Here is a 26,971-nt window from a genome sequence, read left to right on the forward strand (position 1 = left end):
ATTCTAAGTTTCGTATAAATTCGTGAACCCATGTGTTATGTAAAAAAATCTTACATTAAATATAAACATACACAATTGGACATTGCCAAAAGAGTGCATAAAATAATAATTGTTGTACATCTTTGAAATATACTATGCAAATGTAGCAGAAATAAGTAAATACAAAAACGCTAAATGCATTCAATGCACTAATTGCCACCTGTTTATAATTTTCTAAACCATTTTCCATTAAATTGTTTGATCTGTACCTCTTCTTGTGTGGCACATTGAAGTCATAATGTGGCATGGTGTGATCACATGCTTAGGAGAGCCACTGGGTATCTCTCTGGTGTTCTGCTACATAGTCCAGTGCAACAAATATTTTCAAGTATTAAACTCCTCTGAGTTACACTTTATTTTAATGCAACAAGAGGCCTGCTGTACATACACAAGTGCTTATTTACAAAATAACTAATATAATGAATCCACAATTTATCTTATGCATTTTACATGATTTGCTTTATGTTTTCATATATACAGAAATTTACCAGCACTTTTTTAAAGTGTGCAAGGCTTTACATTGTGTATAGATAAGAAAACCCATAAAAAGAAAATCTTCCTTAGAAGTAGGAACATTTTCTTCATAAATGGAAGAGTCCACAGCTGCATTCATTACTTTTGGGAATTCAGAACCTGGCCACCAGGAGGAGGCAAAGACACCCCAACCAAAGGCTTAAATACTTCTCCCACTTCCCTCATCCCTTAGTCATCCTTTGCCTTTCGTCCCAGGAGGTTGGCAGAGAAGTGTCAGAAGTTTCGATACGGAGGGTAGTACTCTTCGGCATGGAACTGGAGTTTTAAGTATTTTTGCCAGCCTCTCAGTGAGAGCATGGACGAAAGTTAGAGTCCGGAAATGCAGGGAGAGTCTTTCTGCGAATCCATCCCGACTCATATTAACAGCTCCACAAGTAGTCAGCGTTGACAAGTTTTGCTGTCTGCTTTCTTCTCTCAAGTTCATCGCAGAGGCGAGGCTACTATCTGTCACACTTGAAGGGCCGTGTTCCTGTTCTATGGTGTAGATTCCGCTAAGATTGTTTCATTTTACTTTTGTTATGATTGTATGGTACTACAAATGTTTTCCAGAGAGGCTCTCACCTTGGGCGATTAACTATAATCAGGGTCTCAGTGAGGCTCCTTTCGTATCTTGGAATTAAGGGTTAATATCTCCTGAGGGGGGGGGGGGGGTTACTGAACAGGTTTTTTTTAATTATGTTTGTTATGTGATTCGGCCTGCGTATGTGTAGTGTTAATTAGGCTCATGGCTTGTGGAACATAACGGCCTTTGGGAGTGACACAGCCTTTACGGTTGAGTGCACTTTTTCTGGACTGCACTGTGTACCTGGTGAGCGGGCGTGGTCACGGTTTTGGCTCTCTGTTTCCGCATTCCTGACTGTGTGGCGACGAAAGAATTCTGGTCTCTCGGTTTCTGGTTCATAGGAGGTGAGGAGTGCCCCAGCCATTGTGGGTGTCGGGTGCCGTTTACATTTTCTTATTTGGTCCGTTTTTTTTTTGTATTCAGTATCCCTGTTATGGAGGATTTTGATATTGTGGAGACGGACGTCTCTAAATCAGATTCTGTTTCTGGTGAAGAATACAAATTGCCCTCCAGTTATGTTCCGAATGCCGTTTTAGAGCGCTCAATTCCTCAGGATTGGGGAATCAAGGGGCCGCTGAGCCGTCTGCCTCTGGGGGTCCGGTTCCCTGAGTGGCGCGTTCCCTACCACCAACTCTTGCTACGTATGCCGGTAACCCAGATTTGGCTTATCCTTCTATGGAAGGTGGCTTGTTCCCTCCAGAACTGATGGCACGTTTTCGCATGTACATAATTATGGCTCTGGCGCAACCTGCAACTACCAGAAGTGTGTTTACAATATTGTACATGCTCTGTTAGCCGGGGCTCCTTAGGCATGGGATAGCCTACTCAGCTCTCCGGAGGTAGGACTGTCCCTGAGGCTTCAGGGGGTCAACCTCTGGGGCTGGAGTCGTTTTCTGCTTCGGCGAAGGTATGCTATGCCTTCCGTTATAGACTAGCAGACCTTCGTGTCCTACTGAGGCACATTTTGGCATTGTTGGAGGATCCCATTCTTAATGGATATGGGTATTCTCAGTCTTCAGCTTCGAATGGCTCACAGGCTTAGGTATAGGAGGATGAAGTAATCTTCTTATAGCCTTGTTTATTGAGTATCCTTTCCAGTTCTGAGCTGGAAGAACAGGATCCCGATCCTGCGGGTGTGTCTGTTCTTCTTGGGCAATAACCTACGGGTTGCCTTATCTTTTATTTTAATCCAGTTAGGATGATTTTTTATTTTGAGCTCATATTTATGCTTTTCCTTCAGGAATGTTTTCTGGAATTGATGCTTGCGATTTTTTTTGATCGCTCAGTTTACTTTGTTTGTTTGGTGTGAGGACATGTTAGTCCTATGTTTGTCTGCTGTTTATCCCCCTATCTGTGGCCTTGACAGTATTTGCCCTTAGTTTCAGGCTGGTCCGGATTGGGTTCGGATCCTTCTGTTCTTGTGGCCTGTTTCAGACAATTATTATTGGTGTTATTCCTTGTTTGTAACAAGTTCAGCTAAGAATTTTGAGAGGACCTAAGGGTCCACGAGGCATGGGGGATTGGTTCAGTCCTTGTTAGCCTTTCTAGCTGGTCGACTGGGACTCAGTGAAGTTCCACTGCGACACACTCTGTTGTTCCGTTATTTCGCCGGGATTTTTAGTGCTTCCTTCTCCGCATAGGTTGGAAGTTTGGAGGACTCAGGGCCTCCTTGCCGCCGATTTCTGGCGGTTTTGCTTTTTGGAGGGTCATCTTTCGGGTCGGCTTTCTGGACTTTGTCCGTTCTCCTTAGCCGTTTGGCCGCCTTATGGGGGTAGCAAGGTAGCCTAGTGGTTGGTGAAATAGTCATCTGATGATTATACTCTCTTTAAGGAGGGCCGTGTGGCTTTTCCTACTCTAGGGAGTTTGTCGTTTTCCCTATCAGGGACATTGGGCTGTGTTGTCTCCTTCCCCAAGTTTCGCTTAGGGTTTTTTTTCTAACGAGATTAAGATGCTCTGCATTCGTTTTCATTGGGTGTGGTCCTCTAGTAACGTACTCTGAGGCAATATGGAGACTAGCCTTTGTTCTACTCACTCTTTGGGTGACTTGTCCTCAATGTTCTTCCTTGGTCTTTAGAGTCTTGGCGCGTCACTGTCGTGCCCTAGCTCCTTTTTGGAGTGTTCTCTTCCTTTTTGGGGTGGGATCTACGAGTGAGTCTTGTCCCGTTCTCCGGGGTAGTCCAGTTATTCCCCTGTGAGGTCTGCTTCTGCAGATGGGGTGTTTGTTTTAAACAATTCTGGGGCTCGGACCTTTAGTTTTTATTTTGGATCTTTCTGGATGTCCAGAAACTTATGATCCTGTGGCTGGTTCAGGGCGATCCAATTTTCCAAGGACCATAGATTATGGCCTACGGACTGGCCAGTTAAGTCTGCTAGCAGCTTGGCCAGGATCCTGGGCGCTTTCGGATACGCTCCTTATGGCTTGCATTATCCTTTGATTGATATGGGCTCCCCTTCAGGGTGAGTTCTGTCTGTGTTCATTAGTGTCGTCCTGTGTGCAGGTGGTTGGGACAGGTGTTTTTATTCTGTATGTTCTGTTTCGTCTGTGGAGATTGTAATCTCCATGTTGAGACTGTCAGTTATGCTGGGTCTTCATAGGGATCAACTGCATTTTGCTATGTTCATCTCCTATGTGGTTCTCTTTGGGAGGACCCATTTGAAGGAGCTCTTTGGGCTCCCAAGTTCGGTTGGGGTGGCCGAGTTCTCCCCATTATGTCCTTCCCTGGGATTGGGGTCCTTTCTGTTCCCCTGTTTTTCAGACCTGACTGTCGCCTGGGCTGGTTCGGTGTAGAGCAGGATCTGAAATCTGTTGTACGTTCTCGAGTCAATTGAGGTTCGGTGAGCCTCTTTGAGGTTCTGTGATCCTCCATGTTCAAGATGTTGAGAAGGATTTCGGCTTTTGGATAGCCTGTGATGTGCACAATGTTTAGCGGATGTTTTTGCAGTCTGACGATTAGGGTTTGATATCTCTTTTCAGCTGCTCTTTCTTGCCTGCAAGTATTCTATTTCAGAGTCATCCTGGTATGACTGGGGCGTGTGGTGTTGACTCAGGTGTTTGCTTATCTGGGGTTGCTGCACATATTCGATCTATGAATATTTCGATATTCTGAGTTATCTTATAACTTGAGGACTCTGTCTTCGGTTGTTCTTTTGGGGTGTTGTTGCTCTGTTTTTAGGAGCAGTTTTCTCCTCGGTTTTAGATTCCCGGTCTTAACCTTGTGGTTTCTGTAAGATCCGGGGTCTAGGCGTTGCCTGCCTTGTATCTCAAGAACGGTTCGGGTCTCAGTGAGCTTGGTTCGGTTTTTGGGGTTCCTTATTTTTTTTTGTTGAACTTTTTGTACCCTATTTATGGGTCTTTGGTATCTTTGATTTTTTTCTTCCACGTCTTCTCCTTTTTGGGAGGTTTCGGCAGTTGATCCCTTTTCTCTAGTAAGGGGTGTGTGGTTGGGGACTGACTGCTAGGCAACGGTGTCTCCTGCAGGCGTGTTGGCTCAGTGGAGTCTTTTTTTGTGGTCTCTAGCAAGGCTTATGGACTATCTGCGGGTCTGTGTCCTTGGGGCTTTTTCTTTTTTCAAAGTTTTCTCTGCTTTGGACAAAGCAGGTTTTTGTCCACTATAGCTTGGGTATTGTTTTCCCAAAAGTAATGAATGCAGCTGTGGACTCTTTCCATTTATGAAGAAAAACATAAATTATGCTTACCTGATAATTTTCTTTTCTTCAAATGGAAAGAGTCCACAGCTCCCCGGCCGTGTTTTATGTGGGGCGTCTATTATATTTTTTCTTCTGGCACCATTTCACCCTGATATTTCTTCTACTGTTCTTTGGCAGAATGACTGGGGGATGAGGGAAGTGGGAGGAGTATTAAAGCCTTTGGCTGGGGTGTCTTTGCCTCCTCCTGGTGGCCAGGTTCTGAATTCCCAAAAGTAATGAATGCAGCTTTGGACTCTCTTCATCTGAAGAAAAGAAAATGATCAGGTAAGCATAATTAGTTTTTTTCGGAAACTCATAACAGTACTTTGCAAATCTACTATGTCTTTCCTGAGCCATTCTAATATTTTAATAATCAAACCTTTGGGTCATTTGCAGCTCTTCAAAGTTCATAGTAGTTATGTTGAATTAAATCTATATATTTAAAAGGACATATGAGTCAATATAATACTTTAGGCTTTAAACAAAAAGCCTTTAAATCAAACTAAGGGGCCAGACACATTTTAGGTGCCAGTTTATATCTTGTGTTTATCCATATATGTACAGTAATTAAATGTAGTTACTGGCTGTACAGTTATAGTAGCTGTAGTTTCTTCATGTCAGGTGTTTGGCAAACCCTTGTTTAAGGCAAATTGTATTAGCTGTGAATTATTTTATATCTTCTTGCACCCTTTATAATAAATCAGTGTATAACACCATTAATAGATAATTGTATAGGTCTTGTTTATAATAATGATATAAATGGATAAGAAAATGACCTTGTCAAGTGGATTTATAGTTTCAGACATCAATATACTCCCCTATATGTGCTGCTCACATAATCATGTGGGATCATTTTTAATCTTTTATTTTTTAAACTCTGCTAGTCAATCTGTGTTTAGCTAAGAGGTTAAAACTGGCTCAGAAGACCATAAGTGATGGAGGCAATTAAAAGTAGTGTAGGTAATAATACGTTAATTTTTTAAAAATTTTATTTATTTGAAAAAATAGATTAAATAGACATAAAGCACCTGTAATTACAAGATTTTTCTGTTCTCTTGCAGTAGATCAACGTATTAACTGAGTGTTTCTGAATGCACTAGCAACTTGTTTGCTGCAGCTGTTTTTGATAAGTGAAACCCCCAACCAGAAGCTTTGTCACTTGTGTTGTTTTCCAGTAACTTATCAACTCTGCTTATCCAGGGGCAGAGATGTAGCAGTGTTTGGCTTGTCTACAGTTGCCACTTCCGGTTCTCATAACTAAATAATGAAAGTATATTGCAAAGGTTTATTCAGTGCTTAATTTAACCTTTTATATTACAGTCTCAATGTTTTTCATATTTCTTTAAAGGGACACTAAACACCTTGTAATAACAACACATTTATGATGTTTTGCTATAGAATAACACCAGCCAAGTGTAAACACTATTAACACTAATTAACACCTTGTTAGCTCAAATTCCACCCACCTCTTGCTTTATTTAGAGGAGTTGTTAGTGGAGTAGACAAGACACGCCACGGTCATTATGTTAGAGAAACCTGCATTTGTTTTGTTATCTGATAACTTCTGTTGATGCCAGTTAGGGACAGATATGTAGCAGGGTTATGCTTGTGAAATCTCTAGTGTGCTCTCCCAGCCCTCACCATTGGAAACACACAATTGTAAGAGTTAAATTACATGAAGTGGGAACAACTGCAGGGTGTTTACTGTCCCTTTAAGAAACCTACAATAATGCCATATCTTCATTGTTGCACCCCACTCATGCAGCTGTGGAAAACTGATCAGCTGTTTTTTCTTTATATCCTAGCTTGATCTATATTATGGAGAATTCCCTGCCATAGACCTAGTCTAAACATTTTTTCAAATGTGGGCTTTAAAGGAACTAGGGAAGACCGAGTTAGACCATAGTTAGTGTTTAGTAGGTGACACAGCTCTATAAAGTGCAATTTTGCTGGGTTATCCATTGTAGTTCCTGTTTACAATTCATATATTCAATTTATCTGCAATGAAACTTTTAAAGTTAAGTATCTTTACATTTAGAAGCCATAATGCAATGTATATTGTATGCATGTATATATATATATATGTGTGTGTGTGTGTGTGTGTGTGTGTGTGTGTGTGTGTGTATATATATATATATATATATATATATATATATATATATATATATACAGTATATATATATATATATATATATATATATATATATATATATATATATATATATATATATATATATATATATATATATATATATATATATATATATATATATATATATAGTACCTTTGAACTGTTGACCATATAAAAAATATACACATTAAAATCCTTTTCTTTTTTTGGAGGAGCTGCTTTAAGGTGTCATATTTCGAACATTCTCATAATAGATGTTTCTTGCAGTAGTTATTAGTGAAAACTGAGTAATTCCTTTACTACACTGTATTACCCTAATTACAGAGAGTATCTGCCGGAGGCTGTTCCACTGCAGATTGTGGTATCGTAAAACTAAAATGTTTACATGTAGCTGAGATTCTGTTGGATACAGAAATGTTATGTTCATCTGCTCATAAGAAGAAAATTTCAATAAATGGTGTGAGACGTAAAATTATTTAGATGTGACATCTGGTTCCTTGCCATTTGGGTTGTTTCACTTCCCTTATGAGTGCATTTTGGAGCATATTTGCATTCTATGTTAATGTTAAATTGTGTTTATCACTTAAGAGAGGTTTTTCAGGTAAATGGTTGTGGCTAGTAGACCAGATTGAAGTGGTATTTATCCGGTTGTTATGTTTCATACCAAAAACGTTCTGATTTGTGCATGCTGTTGATCAGTTAAAATAGTCTTGGTGTTTTTTGCCTTTTTTTTTTACTCTTGCTATCCTAAACATTATTTTTTTTCTATTTTTTTATTTTATTTTTTTTTGACAGAGGGGCAAGGTGACTCAACCTCTCGGGCTATAAATGCTTCTCTTGTGGCAGAACTGCTCATCTTCCATAACGTTTCCTGTGTGGAAGGCAGTGTGTGTCTGTGATGGACCATAGGGATACTGCTATGTTAGGAGTAGGATTGGAATCAGAAGGGTCTGCAGATACCCCTTGTGTGGTCAGTGGTGGTGACTCTGTAATCAACAAGATAGACACAGCCCAAGAAAGCAGTGTGAAGGAACAGGACTCTCAGAAGCTCCAGAACCCAGACAACACTCAGGCCAGCGCTGGCACAGACGCACACCAGTTCTCTGTGACAGAGACAAACTTTTCTGAAGGCCATTTAAAGTTGAAAATTGGACTTCAAGCTAAAAGGACTAAGAAACCTCCAAAGAACCTGGAGAGTTATGTGTGTCGCCCTGCCATAAAAACCAGCATCAAACCAAGGCGGAGGGTCTTGAAGGATGGAAAGATGACAGAAGAGAGGAATGAGCTGATCTCCTCTAAACAGGTGGGTAGAAGACCCACAGATAGTGGGAAATCGTATGCTGTGGTAATAGTTTGATTCATTGAGGCATTTTATTATTGTGAGAATGCTCGCAGTTAACTCCCAGGTAACATTGTAAAGTTAAACACATGGGGAACATTAGTATTATCAGTAGAATGCTGTAAGATTTATTATAGCATTTCTTTATTGCACATGTATTTTACATGTACATGCAACTTCTGTCCTGTTGCTTGTACTGTTACTATGTAAACTCTTCATACCGAAGCAAACCCACAAATATAATGGAACTTTAATGTGTCTTCTTTGACTGCCGGTCTGTTAAGTAGATTATATGTGTTGTAATTTTATATTTAGACGTTTGTTGAAAGTTAACGTTTCCTGAATCACTTGTTTTGTGAGGGCTGCGTTATAAAAGTGGATAAAATCTCAAGATTCTAGAGGCACACTCTGTGTTATTTTAAATATATTTAAAGGGACACTGAAGTAAAAATTAAAGTTTCATAATTCAGATAAAGTATGAATTATTTTTTTTTTTAATAAACTTCCTTTATCAAAACATACACAATATTTTTATATACACCTTTCTGTGGCATTTTGTGATTGGCTGATGACCGTCACATGATACAGGGGAGGGAAAAAAACTCTGAAATTTGCCAGAAAATATTATGCTGCTCATTGCATTGCTTTTTTATTGTGTATTTGACAATTATTTTATTCTACTGTATTTAGTGGTCCTTTAAATTAGTCACTGGCTTTATATCTAGTCATCTGTAGTATGAATGGGTAATTAAAGGGACATGAACCCCAAATTTGATTTAAACATCTATTCAGTTTACTACTATTATCAAATTTGCTTCATTCTCTTGGTAACATTTGTTGTGGGAGTTAGCTGAACACATCTGGTGAGCCAATGGCAAAAAACATATATGTGCAGCCACAAATCAGCAGCTAGCTAGCTCCTAGCAGTTCACTGCTGCTCCCGAGCCTACCTAGGTATTCTTTTCAACAAAGGATACCAAAAGAACTATTCAAATGAGATATTAGACATAAGATAATGCAAGTAAATTGGAAGTTGTTAAAAATTGCGTTTTTATATTTAAAACATGAAAAAAAAATTGTCTTTTCTTTCCCTTTAAATTTATCTTGTTATTGAGTTAAATGTTCATTAAATACAGCAGAATTTTATGCAATATCACTTACTCATATACTTGCTCAGTAATAGCTGGTGCCTCAGAAAGTGTCCATATAAAAAAAAACTATGCAGAGTCTGATAATGGTGGTATACTGGAAAGTCTCTTAAAGGGACACTAAACCCAATTTCTCTTGTAAGGTGTATCCAGTCCACGGATCATCCATTACTTGTGGGATATTCTCCTTCCCAACAGGAAGTTGCAAGAGGATCACCCACAGCAGAGCTGATATATAGCTCCTCCCCTCACTGCCATATCCAGTCATTCTCTTGCAACTCTCAACTAAGATGGAGGTCGTAAGAGGACTGTGGTGTTTTATACTTAGTTTATGTCTTCAATCAAAAGTTTGTTATTTTTAAATGGTACCAGAGTGTACTGTTTATCTCAGGCAGTATTTAGAAGAAGAATCTGCCTGCGTTTTCTATGATCTTAGCAGAAGTAACTAAGATCCTTTGCTGTTCTCACATATTCTGAGGAGTGAGGTAACTTCAGAGGGGGAATAGCGTGCAGGTTTTCCTGTAATAAGGTATGTGCAGTTAAAATATTTTTCTAGGGATGGAATTTGCTAGAAAATGCTGCTGATACCGAAGTAATGTAAGTAAAGCCTTAAATGCAGTGATAGCGACTGGTATCAGGCTTATTAATAGAGATACATACTCTTATAAAAGTGTATTTTAAAACGTTTGCTGGCATTTTTAATAGTTTTTACATATGTTTGGTGAACTTATTGGGGCCTAGTTTTTTCCACATGGCTGGCTTGAATTTTGCCTAGAAACAGTTCCCTGAGGCTTCCCACTGTTGTAATATGAGTGGGAGGGGCCTATTTTAGCGTTTTTTTTGCACAGCAAAAATTAGAGACAGACATCCAGCTTCTTCCTGCATGATCCAGGAAGGGCTCAAAAGGCTTCAAAAGTCGTATTGAGGGAGGTAAAAAGCCACAGTAGAGCTGTGGCAGTTGTTGTGACTGTTTAAAAAACGTTTTTGTCATTTGTTATTCCGTTTTTGGTATTAAGGGGTTAATCATCCATTTGCAAGTGGGTGCAATGCTCTGCTAACTTATTACATACACTGTAAAAATTTCGTTAGTGTAACTGCATTTTTTCACTGTTATTTCAAAATTTGGGAAAAATTGTGTTTCTTAAAGGCGCAGTAACATTTTTTATATTGCTTGTAAACTTGTTTTAAAGTGTTTTCCAAGCTTGCTAGTCTCATTGCTAGTCTGTTTAAACATGTCTGACACAGAGGAACCTACGTGTTCATTATGTTTGAAAGCCATGGTGGAGCCCCATAGGAGAATGTGTACTAAATGTATTGATTTCACCTTAAACAGTAAAGATCAGTCTTTATCTATAAAAGAATTATCACCAGAGGGTTCTGTCGAGGGGGAAGTTATGCCGAGTAACTCTCCCCACGTGTCAGACCCTTCGCCTCCCGCTCAGGGGAAGCACGCTAATATGGCGCCAATTACATCAGGGACGCCCATAGCGATTTACCTTGCAGGACATGGCTGCAATCATGAATAATACCCTATCAGAGGTATTATCTAGATTGCCTGAATTAAGAGGCAAGCGCGATAGCTCTGGGGTTAGGAGAGATACAGAGCGCGCAAATGCTGTTAGAGCCATGTCTGATACTGCGTCACAGTATGCAGAACATGAGGACGGAGAGCTTCACTCTGTGGGTGACATCTCTGACTCGGGGAAACCTGATTCAGAGATTTCTAATTTTAAATTTAAGCTTGAGAACCTCCGTGTATTGCTTGGGGAGGTATTAGCTGCTCTGAATGACTGTAACACAGTTGCAATTCCAGAGAAATTGTGTAGGCTGGATAGATACTATGCGGTGCCGGTGTGTACTGACGTTTTTCCTATACCTAAAAGGCTTACAGAAATTATTAGCAAGGAGTGGGATAGACCCGGTGTGCCCTTTTCCCCACCTCCTATATTTAGAAAAATGTTTCCAATAGACGCCACTACACGGGACGTATGGCAGACGGTCCCTAAGGTGGAGGGAGCAGTTTCTACTTTAGCAAAGCGTACCACTATCCCGGTTGAGGACAGTTGTGCTTTTTCAGATCCAATGGATAAAAAATTGGAGGGTTACCTTAAGAAAATGTTTATTCAACAAGGTTTTATTTTACAGCCCCTTGCATGCATTGCGCCTGTCACTGCTGCGGCGGCATTCTGGTTTGAGGCCCTGGAAGAGGCCATCCAGACAGCTCCATTGAATGACATTATTGACAAGCTTAGAACGCTTAAGCTAGCTAACTCATTTGTTTCTGATGCCATTGTTCATTTGACTAAACTAACGGCTAAGAATTCCGGATTCGCCATCCAGGCGCGTAGGGCGCTATGGCTTAAATCCTGGTCAGCTGACGTGACTTCAAAGTCTAAATTACTCAACATTCCTTTCAAGGGGCAGACCTTATTCGGGCCTGGCTTGAAGGAAATTATTGCTGACATTACTGGAGGCAAGGGTCATACCCTTCCTCAGGACAGGGCCAAATCAAAGGCCAAACAGTCTAATTTTCGTGCCTTTCGAAATTTCAAGGCAGGAGCAGCATCAACTTCCTCCGCTTCAAAACAAGAGGGAACTGTTGCTCATTCCAGACAGGCCTGGAAAACAAACCAGTCCTGGAACAAGGGCAAGCAGGCCAGAAAGCCTGCTGCTGCCCCCAAGACAGCATGAAGGAACGGCCCCCTATCCGGAAACGGATCTAGTGGGGGGCAGACTTTCTCTCTTCGCCCAGGCGTGGGCAAGAGATGTTCAGGATCCCTGGGCGTTGGAGATCATATCTCAGGGATATCTTCTGGACTTCAAAGCTTCTCCTCCACATGGGAGATTTCATCTTTCAAGGTTATCAGCAAACCAGACAAAGAAAGAGGCATTCCTAAGCTGTGTGCAAGACCTCCTAGTAATGGGAGTGATCCATCCAGTTCCGCGGACGGAACAAGGACAGGGATTTTATTCAAATCTGTTTGTGGTTCCCAAGAAAGAGGGAACCTTCAGACCAATCTTGGATCTAAAGATCTTAAACAAATTCCTCAGAGTTCCATCATTCAAAATGGAAACTATTCGGACCATCCTACCCATGATCTAAGAGGGTCAGTACATGACCACAGTGGACTTAAAGGATGCCTACCTTCACATACCGATTCACAAAGATCATCATCGGTTCCTAAGGTTTGCCTTTCTAGACAGGCATTACCAATTTGTAGCTCTTCCCTTCGGGTTGGCCACTGCCCCGAGAATTTTTACAAAGGTTCTGGGCTCACTTCTGGTGGTTCTAAGACCGCGAGGCATAGCGGTGGCTCCGTATCTAGACGACATCCTGATACAGGCGTCAAGCTTTCAAATTGCCAAGTCTCATACAGAGATAGTTCTGGCATTTCTGAGGTCGCATGGGTGGAAAGTGAACGTTCTCTATCACCAGTCACAAGAGTTTCCTTCCTAGGGACTATTATAGATTCTGTAGAGATGAAAATTTACCTGACGGAGTCCAGGTTATCAAAACTTCTAAATGTTTGCCGTGTCCTTCATTCCATTCCACGCCCGTCAGTGGCTCAGTGCATGGAAGTAATCGGCTTAATGGTAGCGGCAATGGACATAGTGCCATTTGCGCGCCTGCATCTCAGACCGCTGCAATTATGCATGCTAAGTCAGTGGAATGGGGATTACTCAGATTTGTCCCCTCTACTAAATCAGGATCAAGAGACCAGAGATTCTCTTCTCTGGTGGCTTTCTCGGGTCCATCTGTCCAAGGGTATGACCTTTCGCAGGCCAGATTGGACGATTGTAACAACAGATGCCAGCCTTGTAGGTTGGGGCGCAGTCTGGAACTCGCTGAAGGCTCAGGGATCGTGGACTCAGGAGGAGAAACTCCTCCCAATAAATATTCTGGAGTTAAGAGCAATATTCAAGGCTCTTCTAGCTTGGCCTCAGTTAGCAACACTAAGGTTCATCAGATTTCAGTCGGACAACATCACGACTGTGGCTTACATCAACCATCAAGGGGGAACCAGGAGTTCCCTAGCGATGTTAGAAGTCTCAAAGATAATTCGCTGGGCAGAGTCTCACTCTTGCCACCTGTCAGCGATCCACATCCCAGGCGTAGAGAACTGGGAGGCGGATTTTCTAAGTCGTCAGACTTTTCATCTGGTGGAGTGGGAACTCCATCCGGAGGTGTTTGCTCAACTGGTCCATCGTTGGGGCAAACCAGAACTGGATCTCATGGCGTCTCACGAGAACGCCAAGCTTCCTTGTTACGGATCCAGGTCCAGGGACCCGGGAGCAACGCTGATAGATGCTCTAGCAGCTCCTTGGTTCTTCAACCTGGCCTATGTGTTTCCACCGTTTCCTCTGCTCCCTTGGCTGATTGTCAAAATCAAACAGGAGAGAGCATCAGTGATTCTAATTGCGCCTGTGTGGCCACGCAGGACCTGGTATGCAGACCTAGTGGACATGTCGTCATCTCTTCCACCATGGACTCTGCCTCTGAGGCAGGACCTTCTAATACAAGGTCCTTTCAATCATCCAAATCTAATTTCTCTGAGACCGACTGCATGGAGATTGAACGCTTGATTCTATCAAGGCGTGGCTTCTCCGAGTCAGTCATTGATACCTTAATACATGCTCGGAAGCCTGTCACCAGGAAAATCTACCATAAGATATGGCGTAAATATCTTTATTGGTGTGAATCTAAGAGTTACTCATGGAGTAAGGTTAGGATTCCTAGGATATTGTCCTTTCTCCAATAGGGTTTGGACAAAGGCTTATCAGCTAGTTCTTTAAAAGGACAGATCTCTGCTCTGTCTATTCTTTTGCACAAGCGTCTGGCAGAAGTTCCAGACGTCCAGGCATTTTGTCAGGCTTTGGTTAGGATTAAGCCTGTGTTTAAATCTGTTGCTCCCCTGTGGAGCTTAAACTTGGTTCTTAAAGTTCTTCAGGGAGTTCCGTTTGAACCCCTTCATTCCATTGATATTAAACTTTTATCTTGGAAAGTTCTGTTTTTGATGGCTATTTCCTCGGCTCGAAGAGTCTCTGAGTTATCTGCCTTACATTGTGATTCTCCTTATCTGATTTTTCATTCAGACAAGGTAGTTCTGCGTACCAAACCTGGGTTTTTACCTAAGGTGGTTTCTAACAGGAATATCAATCAAGAGATTGTTGTTCCATCATTGTGTCCTAATCCTTCTTCAAAGAAGGAACGTCTCTTGCATAATCTGGACGTAGTCCGTGCCTTGAAGTTTTACTTACAGGCTACTAAAGATTTTCGTCAAACATCTGCCCTGTTTGTCGTTTACTCTGGACAGAGGAGAGGTCAAAAAGCTTCGGCAACCTCTCTCTCCTTTGGCTTCGGAGCATAATACGCTTAGCCTATGAGACTGCTGGACAGCAGCCCCCTGAAAGGATTACAGCTCATTCTACTAGAGCTGTGGCTTCCACCTGGGCCTTTAAAAATGAGGCCTCTGTTGAACAGATTTGCAAGGCTGCGACTTGGTCTTCGCTTCACACCTTTTCAAAATTTTACAAAGTTGACACTTTTGCTTCTTCGGAGGCTGTTTTTGGGAGAAAGGTTCTACAGGCAGTGGTTCCTTCCGTTTAAGTTCCTGCCTTGTCCCTCCCATCATCCGTGTACTTAAGCTTTGGTATTGGTATCCCACAAGTAATGGATGATCCGTGGACTGGATACACTTAACAAGAGAAAACATAATTTATGCTTACCTGATAAATGTATTTCTCTTGTAGTGTATCCAGTCCACGGCCCGCCCTGTCCTTTTAAGGCAGGTCTAAATTTTAATTAAACTACAGTCACCACTGCACCCTATGGTTTCTCCTTTCTCGTCTTGTTTCGGTCGAATGACTGGATATGGCAGTGAGGGGAGGAGCTATATAGCAGCTCTGCTGTGGGTGTCCTCTTGCAACTTCCTGTTGGGAAGGAGAATATCCCACAAGTAATGGATGATCCGTGGACTGGATACACTACAAGAGAAATAAATTTATCAGGTAAGCATAAATTATGTTTTTTTTCTTTCATGATTCAGATAGAGCATGCAATTTTTAAGCAACTTTCTAATTCACTCCTATTATCAAATTTTCTTCATTCTCTAGCTATATTTATAGGAAAAGCAAGAATTTAAGTTTAGAAGCTGGCCCATTTTTGGTTCACAACCTGGGTTATCCTTGCTGTTTGGACAGCACCAATAAACAAGTGCTGTCCAGGGTACTGAACCAACAATTAGCTGGCTCCTTAGCTTAGATAGCAAGAGAACGAAGAACAATTGATAATAGGACTAAATTAGGAATTTGCTAAAAATTGCATGCTCTATCTGAATCATGAAAGAAAAAAAATTTGGGTTTAGTGTCCCTTTAAAGCTGCATGCTCTGAATCATGAAAGTTTAATTTTGACTTTAGTATCCCTTTAATTATTTTGCTGGTACTACTTAATTGTTACACACACACACACACACACACACACACACACACATTATGACAGTGGTTATACAGCTTAGTGGTTACTAAAAGGAAGGATGCTTCTGCACAGGAGACATCCAAAGCTCGCAGTGTCTTTGTGCAGGAGAGCACCATTCAGCTCAGGCACTACCTGAATTTAACCTTAAATCTCAGGTGTAATGTGAAACAGTCTGTGGTTTTCAGATATCAAGGGGTACTTCATGAGAACTAAATGGTGCCAATCATATGTCATGTAAAGGGGGTATTGTAACACTAAAATAAAATGTGCAACATTAATAGCAAAACATTAACATTTTGTAAATGCCAGTGATAGAAACTCATACAATTGCACTTCATTTACAATATACTCATTTGTAACCGTTAACTTGAGTTATAAAAATAATAAATATTGGATCTCTTTTTTTTATTTTTAGCTCACAGATAATATAACTGATGAAAGACAAAAAATAAATAAGTTATGAACACATAATCAATACATTTAATATATGAAAATGTTTCTTTGTTGTTAATCAATTTTTTATTTTGTTTTTGATTCATGTGATCTCTTTTTTTTCGCACTGTTCAGTTTATTCATATTAAGGTATTGGATATTTATTGATAATTGATATATCTGATGAGGCCATTTAGCTATGGAGAAGCATCCTTGAGGTACAAAACAACTAGACTGTTCAATGTCTGACCCTGCTAATTTGTATAATTGTATTTTTTGTTATTAATGTTTTAAAAGCCAATCTGTAATATGCCTGTGCTGGTTTTTGTTTTCCCTTCTTACAAATCATTCAAGTAAGGGATACCTGCTGTCGGTGACAGCTTGCGTGAACACGCATTTACCTCTGGCACCTTTGTTCTAGGAGCTTGAGTTTGTCATTCAGTGCTAGTTGCACTGTGTGTAACATAAATAGATATTGCACTGGTGCTGACCTTTTCAGTTCTTGCCAAAGTGTTTTTTCCCCCCACTGTAATGTCATGGATGGTATTGCCATCCTCAAAATAGCTTTGGTAGAAACAAATTGTGTTTCTCTTCATTGCTTAACAGTGATCCATAACCCTGCACCATAGCTACTGTTTCTTTCCTAAGATATGGAGAGTCCACAACGTCATCAATTACTAGTGGGAATATCACTCCTGGCCAGCAGGCGGAAACAAAGAGCACCACAAAAAAGCTGTTAAGTGTCACTCCTCTACCCATAATCCCCAGTCATTATCATTGCCTCTGTCAATGGAGGAGGTAAAGTTTGGTATCTGAAGAAAACTGGATTTCTATTCGCTTTAAACAAGTTTTTTGGGTATAGCTGTAGTCCACTCCAATCTCTGCAGTAGAGTAGTGGTGACTTTAAAGCAGTTAGAAACTTATGAGGTGGGCCTTGCTCTGTTTCTTAACATATGCTGCCCTAGTATAGAAAGCCAGAGTAGGTTTACTCTGTTCTTTCTTTTTTCTACAGGCATCTGTAAGGAGTAAGTGTCCTTTCACGCCTTGTGAGCTGTCTAACTGCTGGACAGCTGGAATTGCAGGTAAGTGCTGTTTGTTTTCTAGGTCTGGGAGACTGGCACTAAAGGGGTTAATAAAGATAGCCCTCTGCAGTATATCTTGGGCACTTAATCCTTAGTAGAGGATTGTTTTAAGGCAGGGTGCAGGCACTATTATGTATGTGAATCCAGTGACTCAAGGGTTAATCACTTTTATGGTATGAAGGGATTAACCTGTGATTGGTGGCTCAAGTATTTTTTGTCAATAATTCTCATTTTTATTTGCATAATGTGAGTTTGAATGTTGTGGCTTACAGAACTTTTAGTGCTACATGTCGTTTTGCTTTTTACGCTGAGTTTGTCCGTTTAATTTGGCGGTTGGCTTGAGCGCAGTTTCACTCCACCAGTCATGTGACCGCCCCTTCCGCTTATCTTTGTAGTCGGACTGGTGTCGGACTGATCTGTGCGATGCAGCTTCTCTAGTGGGACAACTGAAGAGCGCCATTATCGTTTACACTGACTGCAGTTTTTTACTCAGGGGGGCAGGTAGGCACCTCAGTTAAACAGCTGAGGTGTAGGGGTGTTCATAGTTTTTAGTTAGTCTTTCTGTATGGATTGCGTTACTCAAGCAGATTTGAGGATTTAAAGTGACAGTACAGGGCAGTTAATTTAAACAATTAGTTTTATTTTTCTCTTATTGTTGATAAATAATTTTGGATCATGAAACAGGAGGCTGTTCCTTTGGACAAATGTCTGCTCTGTATGGAGAACCAGATTGTGGTGCCTATGCAATTCTGTACCTCATGTCTAAATAAAATTTTGCAAAGTAAAAAAACAGGAGAGAGCATTGGTAATTCTAATAGCTCCTGCGTGGCCTCGCAGGATCTGGTATGCAGACCTAGTGAAGATGTCATCTCTTCCACCTTGGATGCTGCCTCTGAGGAAGGACCTTCTAACTCGGGGTCCATTCCTTCATCCAAATCTCGTTTCTCTGAAGCTGACTGCTTAGAGATTAAATGCTTAGTTCTGTGTAAGCGTGTTTTTTCTGAGTTGGTCATTGAGACCATGATTCAGGCTCGCAAGCCTGTTACTAGAAAGATTTACCATAAGGTATGGCGTAAATACCTTTTATTAGTGTGAACCCAAGGGCTACTTTTGGAGTAGGGTCAGGATTCCTAGGATTTTGTCTTTTCTCTAGGAAGGTCTGGAGAAAGGATTGTCAGTCAGTTCTCTGAAGGGTCAGATTTCTGCATTATCTATTTTGTTACACAAGCATCTGGCGGATATGCCAGATGTTCAATCTTTTTGTCAGTGTCTGGTCAGAATCAGGCCTGTGTTTAAGTCTGTTGCTCCTCCTTGGAGCCTTAACCTTGTTCTTAAAGTTTTGCAGCAGGCTCCGATTAAGCCATTGCATTCCATAGATATTAAGTTGTTATCTTGGAAGGTTTTGTTTCTTATTGCTATTTCTTCTGCTCGGAGAGTCTTGGAACTCTCGGCTTTGCAGTGTGATTCACCTTATCTTATCTTTCATGCTAACAAGGCGGTTCTTCGTACTAAGTTGGGTTTTCTTCCTAAAGTCGTTTTGGATAGAAATATTAATCAGGAAATTGTTGTTCCTTCTCTATATCCTAATCCTCCTTCTCATAGGGAACGTTTGTTGCACAACCTGGATGTTGTGCATGCTCTAGAATTCTACCTACAGGTGACTAAGGATTTTCGCCAGTCCGCTGCCCTGTTTGTTTCTCTGGAAAGCATAAAGGTCAGAAAGCTACTGCTACTTCTTTTTCTCTCTGGTTGAGAAGTATAATTCGTTTTGCTTATGAGACTACTGGTCAGCAACCTCCTAAAAGAATTACGGCTCTTTCCACGAGGCCTGTCTCCTTTTCTTGGACTTTCAAAAATGAAGCTTCTGGGGAACAGATTTACAAGGCTGCAACTTGGACCTCTGTATACTTTTCTCCAACATAGGTGTGTCCGGTCCACGGCGTCATCCTTACTTGTGGGATATTCTCTTCCCCAACAGGAAATGGCAAAGAGCCCAGCAAAGCTGGTCACATGATCCCTCCTAGGCTCCGCCTTCCCCAGTCATTCTCTTTGCCGTTGTACAGGCAACATCTCCACGGAGATGGCTTAGAGTTTTTTAGTGTTTAACTGTAGTTTTTATTATTCAATCAAGAGTTTGTTATTTTAAAATAGTGCTGGTATGTACTATTTACTCTGAAACAGAAAAGAGATGAAGATTTCTGTTTGTAAGAGGAAAATGATTTTAGCAACCGTTACTAAAATCGATGGCTGTTTCCACACAGGACTGTTGAGAGGAATTAACTTCAGTTGGGGGAACAGTGAGCAGACTTTTGCTGCTTGAGGTATGACACATTCTAACAAGACGATGTAATGCTGGAAGCTGTCATTTTCCCTATGGGATCCGGTAAGCCATTTTTATTACAGAAAGAAAAAAAAGGGCTTCACAAGGGCTTTTTAAGACTGTAGACATTTTCTGGGCTAAATCGATTTATATATAAACATATTTTATACTCCATAGCCTTGAGGAATTATTTTAATCTTGGGAATTATGTAAAATAACCGGCAGGCACTGTATTGGACACCTTATTCTCTAGGGGCTTTCCCTAATCATAGGCAGAGTCTCATTTTCGCACCTCTATTGCGCACTTGTTTTTGAGAAGCATGACATGCAGATGCATGTGTGAGGAGCTCTGATACATAGAAAAGACTTTCTGAAGGCATCATTTGGTATCGTATTCCCCTTTGGGCTTGGTTGGGTCTCAGCAAAGCAGATACCAGGGACTGTAAAGGGGTTAAATATAAAAACGGCTCCGGTTCCGTTATTTTAAGGGTTAAAGCTTCCAAATTTGGTGTGCAATACTTTTAAGGCTTTAAGACACTGTGGTGAAATTTTGGTGAATTTTGAACAATTCCTTCATACTTTTTCGCAATTGCAGTAATAAAGTGTGTTCAGTTTAAAATTTAAAGTGACAGTAACGGTTTATTTTAAAACGTTTTTTGTACTTTGTTATCAAGTTTTTGCCTGTTTAACATGTCTGAACTACCAGATAGACTGTGTTCTGAATGTGGGGAAGCCAAGGTTCCTTCTCATTTAAATAGATGTGATTTATGTGACACAAAATTTAGAGAAAATGATGCCCAAGATGATTCCTCAAGTGAGGGGAGTAAGCATGGTACTGCATCATCCCCTCCTTCGTCTACACCAGTCTTGCCCACACAGGAGGCCCCTAGTACATCTAGCGCGCCAATACTCCTTACTATGCAACAATTAACGGCTGTAATGGATAATTCTATCAAAAACATTTTAGCCAAAATGCCCACTTATCAGCGAAAGCGCGACTGCTCTGTTTTAGAAAATACTGAAGAGCATGAGGACGCTGATGATATTGGTTCTGAAGGGCCCCTACCCCAGTCTGAGGGGGCCAGGGAGGTTTTGTCTGAGGGAGAAATTTCAGATTCAGGGAAAATTTCTCAACAAGCTGAACCTGATGTGATTACATTTAAATTTAAATTGGAACATCTCCGCGCTCTGCTTAAGGAGGTGTTATCCACTCTGGATGATTGTGAGAATTTGGTCATTCCAGAGAAACTATGTAAAATGGACAAGTTCCTAGAGGTCCCGGGGCCCCCCGAAGCTTTTCCTATACCCAAGCGGGTGGCGGACATTGTAAATAAAGAATGGGAAAGGCCCGGTATACCTTTCGTCCCTCCCCCCATATTTAAAAAATTGTTTCCTATGGTCGACCCCAGAAAGGACTTATGGCAGACAGTCCCCAAGGTCGAGGGGGCGGTTTCTACTCTAAACAAACGCACCACTATACCCATAGAAGATAGTTGTGCTTTCAAAGATCCTATGGATAAAAAATTAGAAGGTTTGCTTAAAAAGATGTTTGTTCAGCAAGGTTACCTTCTACAACCAATTTCATGCATTGTTCCTGTCACTACAGCAGCGTGTTTCTGGTTCGATGAGCTAGAAAAGGCGCTCAATAATAATTCTTCTTCTTATGAGGAGATTATGGACAGAATTCATGCTCTCAAATTGGCTAATTCTTTCACCCTAGACGCCACTTTGCAATTGGCTAGGTTAGCGGCGAAAAATTCTGGTTTTGCTATTGTGGCGCGCAGAGCGCTTTGGTTAAAATCTTGGTCAGCGGATGCGTCTTCCAAGAACAAATTGCTTAACATTCCTTTCAAGGGGAAAACGCTGTTTGGCCCTGACTTGAAAGAGATTATCTCTGATATCACTGGGGGCAAGGGCCACGCCCTTCCTCAGGATAGGTCTTTCAAGGCCAAAAATAAACCTAATTTTCGTCCCTTTCGCAGAAACGGACCAGCCCCAAGTGCTACGTCCTCTAAGCAAGAGGGTAATACTTCTCAAGCCAAGCCAGCCTGGAGACCAATGCAAGGCTGGAACAAAGGAAAGCAGGCCAAGAAACCTGCCACTGCTACCAAGACAGCATGAGATGTTGGCCCCCGATCCGGGACCGGATCTGGTGGGGGGCAGACTCTCTCTCTTCGCTCAGGCTTGGGCAAGAGATGTTCTGGATCCTTGGGCACTAGAAATAGTCTCCCGAGGTTATCTTCTGGAATTCAAGGGGCTTCCCCCAAGGGGGAGGTTCCACAGGTCTCAATTGTCTTCAGACCACATAAAAAGACAGGCATTCTTACATTGTGTAGAAGACCTGTTAAAAATGGGAGTGATTCATCCTGTTCCTTTAGGAGAACAAGGGATGGGTTTCTACTCCAATCTGTTCGTAGTTCCCAAAAAAGAGGGAACATTCAGACCAATCTTAGATCTCAAGATCCTAAACAAGTTTCTCAAGGTTCCATAGTTCAAAATGGAAACCATTCGAATAATTCTTCCTTCCATCCAGGAAGGTCAATTCGTTGACCACGGTGGATTTAAAGGATGCGTATCTACATATTCCTATCCACAAGGAACATCATCGGTTCCTAAGGTTCGCATTCCTGGACAAGCATTACCAGTTTGTGGCACTTCCGTTCGGATTAGCCACTGCTCCAAGGATTTTCACAAAGGTACTAGGGTCCCTTCTAGCGGTGCTAAGACCAAGGGGCATTGCAGTAGTACCTTACTTGGACGACATTCTGATTCAAGCGTCGTCCCTTCCTCTAGAAAAGGCTCACACGGACATTGTCCTGGCCTTTCTCAGATCTCACGGGTGGAAAGTGAACGTAGAAAAAAGTTCTCTATCTCCGTCAACAAGGGTTCCCTTCTTGGGAACAATAATAGACTCCTTAGAAATGAGGATTTTTCTGACAGAGGCCAGAAAATCAAAACTTCTAAACTCTTGTCAAGTACTTCATTCTGTTCCTCTTCCTTCCATAGCGCAGTGCATGGAAGTAATAGGTTTGATGGTAGCGGCAATGGACATAGTTCCTTTTGCGCGAATTCATCTAAGACCATTACAACTGTGCATGCTCAGTCAGTGGAATGGGGACTATACAGACTTGTCTCCGACGATACAAGTAGATCAGAGGACCAGAGATTCACTCCGTTGGTGGCTGTCCCTGGACAACCTGTCACAGGGGATGAGCTTCCACAGACCAGAGTGGGTCATTGTCACGACCGACGCCAGTCTGGTGGGCTGGGGCGCGGTCTGGGGACCCCTGAAAGCTCAGGGTCTTTGGTCTCGGGAAGAATCTCTTCTCCCGATAAATATTCTGGAACTGAGAGCGATATTCAATGCTCTCAAGGCTTGGCCTCAGCTAGCAAAGGCCAAGTTCATACGGTTTCAATCAGACAACATGACGACTGTTGCGTACATCAACCATCAGGGGGGAACAAGGAGTTCCCTGGCGATGGAAGAAGTGACCAAAATCATTCAATGGGCGGAGACTCACTCCTGCCACTTGTCTGCAATCCACATCCCAGGAGTGGAAAATTGGGAAGCGGATTTTCTGAGTCGTCAGACATTTCATCCGGGGGAGTGGGAACTCCATCCGGAAATCTTTGCCCAAATTACTCAATTGTGGGGCATTCCAGACATGGATCTGATGGCCTCTCGTCAGAACTTCAAGGTTCCTTTCTACGGGTCCAGATCCAGGGATCCCAAGGCGACTCTAGTAGATGCACTAGTAGCACCTTGGACCTTCAAACTAGCTTATGTATTCCCGCCGTTTCCTCTCATCCCCAGGCTGGTAGCCAGGATCAATCAGGAGAGGGCATCGGTGATCTTGATAGCTCCTGCGTGGCCACGCAGGACTTGGTATGCAGACCTGGTGAATATGTCATCGGCTCCGCCATGGAAGCTACCTTTGAGACGAGACCACCTTGTTCAAGGTCCGTTCGAACATCCGAATCTGGTCTCACTCCAACTGACTGCTTGGAGATTGAACGCTTGATCTTATCAAAGCGAGGGTTCTCAGATTCTGTCATTGATACTCTTGTTCAGGCCAGAAAGCCTGTAACTAAAAAAATTTCCACAAAATATGGAAAAAATATATCTGTTGGTGTGAATCTAAAGGATTCCCTTGGGACAAGGTAAAAATTCCTAAGATTCTATCCTTTCTTCAAGAAGGTTTGGAGAAAGGATTATCTGCAAGTTCCTTGAAGGGACAGATTTCTGCCTTGTCTGTGTTACTTCACAAAAAGCTGGCAGCTGTGCCAGATGTTCAAGCCTTTGTTCAGGCTCTGGTTAGAATCAAGCCTGTTTACAAACCTTTGACTCCTCCTTGGAGTCTCAATTTAGTTCTTTCAGTTCTTCAGGGGGTTCCGTTTGAACCCTTACATTCCGTTGATATTAAGTTATTATCTTGGAAAGTTTTGTTTTTGGTTGCAATTTCTTCTGCTAGAAGAGTTTCAGAATTATCTGCTCTGCAGTGTTCTCCTCCTTATCTGGTGTTCCATGCAGATAAGGTGGTTTTACGTACTAAACCTGGTTTTCTTCCGAAAGTTGTTTCTAACAAAAACATTAACCAGGAGATAGTCGTGCCTTCTTTGTGTCCGAATCCAGTTTCAAAGAAGGAACGTTTGTTGCACAATTTGGATGTTGTTCGTGCTCTAAAATTCTATTTAGATGCTACAAAGGATTTTAGACAAACATCTTCCTTGTTTGTTGTTTATTCTGGTAAAAGGAGAGGTCAAAAAGCAACTTCTACCTCTCTCTCTTTTTGGATTAAAAGCATCATCAGATTGGCTTATGAGACTGCCGGACGGCAGCCTCCTGAAAGAATCACAGCTCATTCCACTAGGGCTGTGGCTTCCACATGGGCCTTCAAGAACGAGGCTTCTGTTGATCAGATATGTAAGGCAGCGACTTGGTCTTCACTGCACACTTTTACTAAATTTTACAAGTTTGATACTTTTGCTTCTTCTGAGGCTATTTTTGGGAGAAAGGTTTTGCAAGCCGTGGTGCCTTCCATCTAGGTGACCTGATTTGCTCCCTCCCTTCATCCGTGTCCTAAAGCTTTGGTATTGGTTCCCACAAGTAAGGATGACGCCGTGGACCGGACACACCTATGTTGGAGAAAACAGAATTTATGTTTACCTGATAAATTACTTTCTCCAACGGTGTGTCCGGTCCACGGCCCGCCCTGGTTTTTTAATCAGGTCTGATAATTTATTTTCTTTAACTACAGTCACCACGGTATCATATGGTTTCTCCTATGCAAATATTCCTCCTTTACGTCGGTCGAATGACTGGGGAAGGCGGAGCCTAGGAGGGATCATGTGACCAGCTTTGCTGGGCTCTTTGCCATTTCCTGTTGGGGAAGAGAATATCCCACAAGTAAGGATGACGCCGTGGACCGGACACACCGTTGGAGAAAGTAATTTATCAGGTAAACATAAATTCTGTTTTTCCAAATTTGATACTTTTGCCTTGGCTGAGGCTTCTTTTGGGAGAAAGGTTCTTCAAGCATTGGCGCCTTCTGTTTAGGTCTGCCTGTCTTGTTGTCCCTCCGAAGTCATCTGAGTTCTCTAGCTTGGGTATTGGTTGCCTCTAGTAATTGATGACGTTGTGGACTCTCCAAATCTTAGGAAAGAAAACAAAATGTATGCTTACCTGATAAATTTCTTTCCGGATATGGAGAGCCAACGACCCACCCTTAAATTTAAGACGGTTATTTCTCTTGTTAAGTGTGTTCAGTCCACGGATCATCCATTACTTATGGGATATATTCTCCTCCCCAACAGGAAGTTGCAAGAGGATCACCCAAGCAGAGCTACTATATAGCTCCTCCCCTCACATGTCATACCCAGTCATTCTCTTGCAAGTCTCAACATAGGAGGTCCGCGAGAGGAGTGGTGTTTTATACTTAATTTATTTCTTCAATCAAAAGTTTGTTATTTTTAAATGGCACCGGAGTGTGCTGTTTTTCTCTCAGGCAGTATTTAGAAGAAGAATCTGCCTGCGTTTTCAATGATCTTAGCAGACGTAATTAAGATCCACTGGCTGTTCTCGCACATTCTGAGGAGTGGGGTAACTTCAGAAAAGGGAATAGCATGCGGGGTCCCCCGCAAATGAGGTATGTGCAGTAATATTTTCTAGGAATGGAATTGACTTAGAAAACACTGCTGTTACCCATATGATGTAAGTACAGCCTTTAATGCAGTAGTAGCAACTGGTATCAGGCTGTTAAATGTATGCGCAGTTGAGTTATTTTCTAGGGACTAGAATTTGACTGAGAAAATACTGTTAATACTGAAATAAATGTATGAGCCTTAACTGCAGTAGAAGCGACTGGTAGCAGGCTTAGTGATAACTTTGCATAACACTGGAAAGTTGTTTTTAAAACGTTTACTGGCATGTTATTCGTTTTGTGAGGTACTTTGGTGATAAATCTTTTTGGGCATGATTTTTTTCCATATGGCTAACGTATATTTCTGCATAGAAACCGTTGTAACAGGTCTCCCACTGTTGTAATATGAGTGGGAGGGGCCCTTTTTTAGCGCCTTGTTGCGCAGTTAAAATTCTTGCACAGTCTTCCTGCTTCTTCCTCCTTGATCCAGGACGTCTCCAGAGGGCGCAGGGGTCTTCAAAATTTATTTTTGAGGGAGGTAATCAGTCACAGCAGACTTAAATTGATTATCCGTTTTTGGGTATTGAGGGGTTAATCATCCGTTTGCTAGTGGGTGCAATCCTCTGCTAAATTCATACATTTACTGTTAAAATTGTTGGCTATAACTGAATTAGTTCATTGTTATTTCAACTCTGACAGTTTTTTTGTGTTTTTAAAAGCGCTGCAGCGTTTTTTCTATTGCTTGTAAATTTATTGAAAGATTTTTTCCAAGCTTGCTAGCCTTCATTGCTAGTCTGTTTAAACATGTCTGATACAGATGAATCTGCTTGTTCATTATGTTTAACCCTTTCGTGACAGGGTTAAAGTGTCTACATCGGAACACCTGTTCCGATGTAGACAAATTGAAACTACGCGATCGTGCATACGATCGCGAGATTTCAATTATTGGATCGCATCTGGGGGGCGTCCCTACAACCCTAGGAACGCCCTCCAGACCGCGATCAAGTCCTTGAAGCGCAGAAGGCTTCAGGACAGCCGTTTGATATGACGTTCTATTCCGTCATAACGGCTTTAAAGCCCA

The 26,971-nt window shown here is 41.7% G+C and overlaps 1 protein-coding gene across 1 annotated transcript in view; it reads left to right on the forward strand.

The window, feature by feature from the left end:
• The window catches only part of ASH1L (ASH1 like histone lysine methyltransferase), a 505,039-nt gene that overhangs the window by 12,180 nt on the left and 465,888 nt on the right, over nucleotides 1-26,971 (forward strand). Inside the window, exon 2 of the mRNA XM_053703215.1 lies at nucleotides 7,749-8,256. Coding sequence (XP_053559190.1) covers nucleotides 7,852-8,256 — 405 coding nt within the window. The 5' untranslated portion in view covers nucleotides 7,749-7,851. The remainder of the gene's footprint in view (nucleotides 1-7,748; nucleotides 8,257-26,971) is intronic.

This window comes from Bombina bombina, chromosome 1 (genome assembly GCF_027579735.1).
Source record: "Bombina bombina isolate aBomBom1 chromosome 1, aBomBom1.pri, whole genome shotgun sequence".
NCBI classification, from domain to species: domain Eukaryota; kingdom Metazoa; phylum Chordata; class Amphibia; order Anura; family Bombinatoridae; genus Bombina; species Bombina bombina.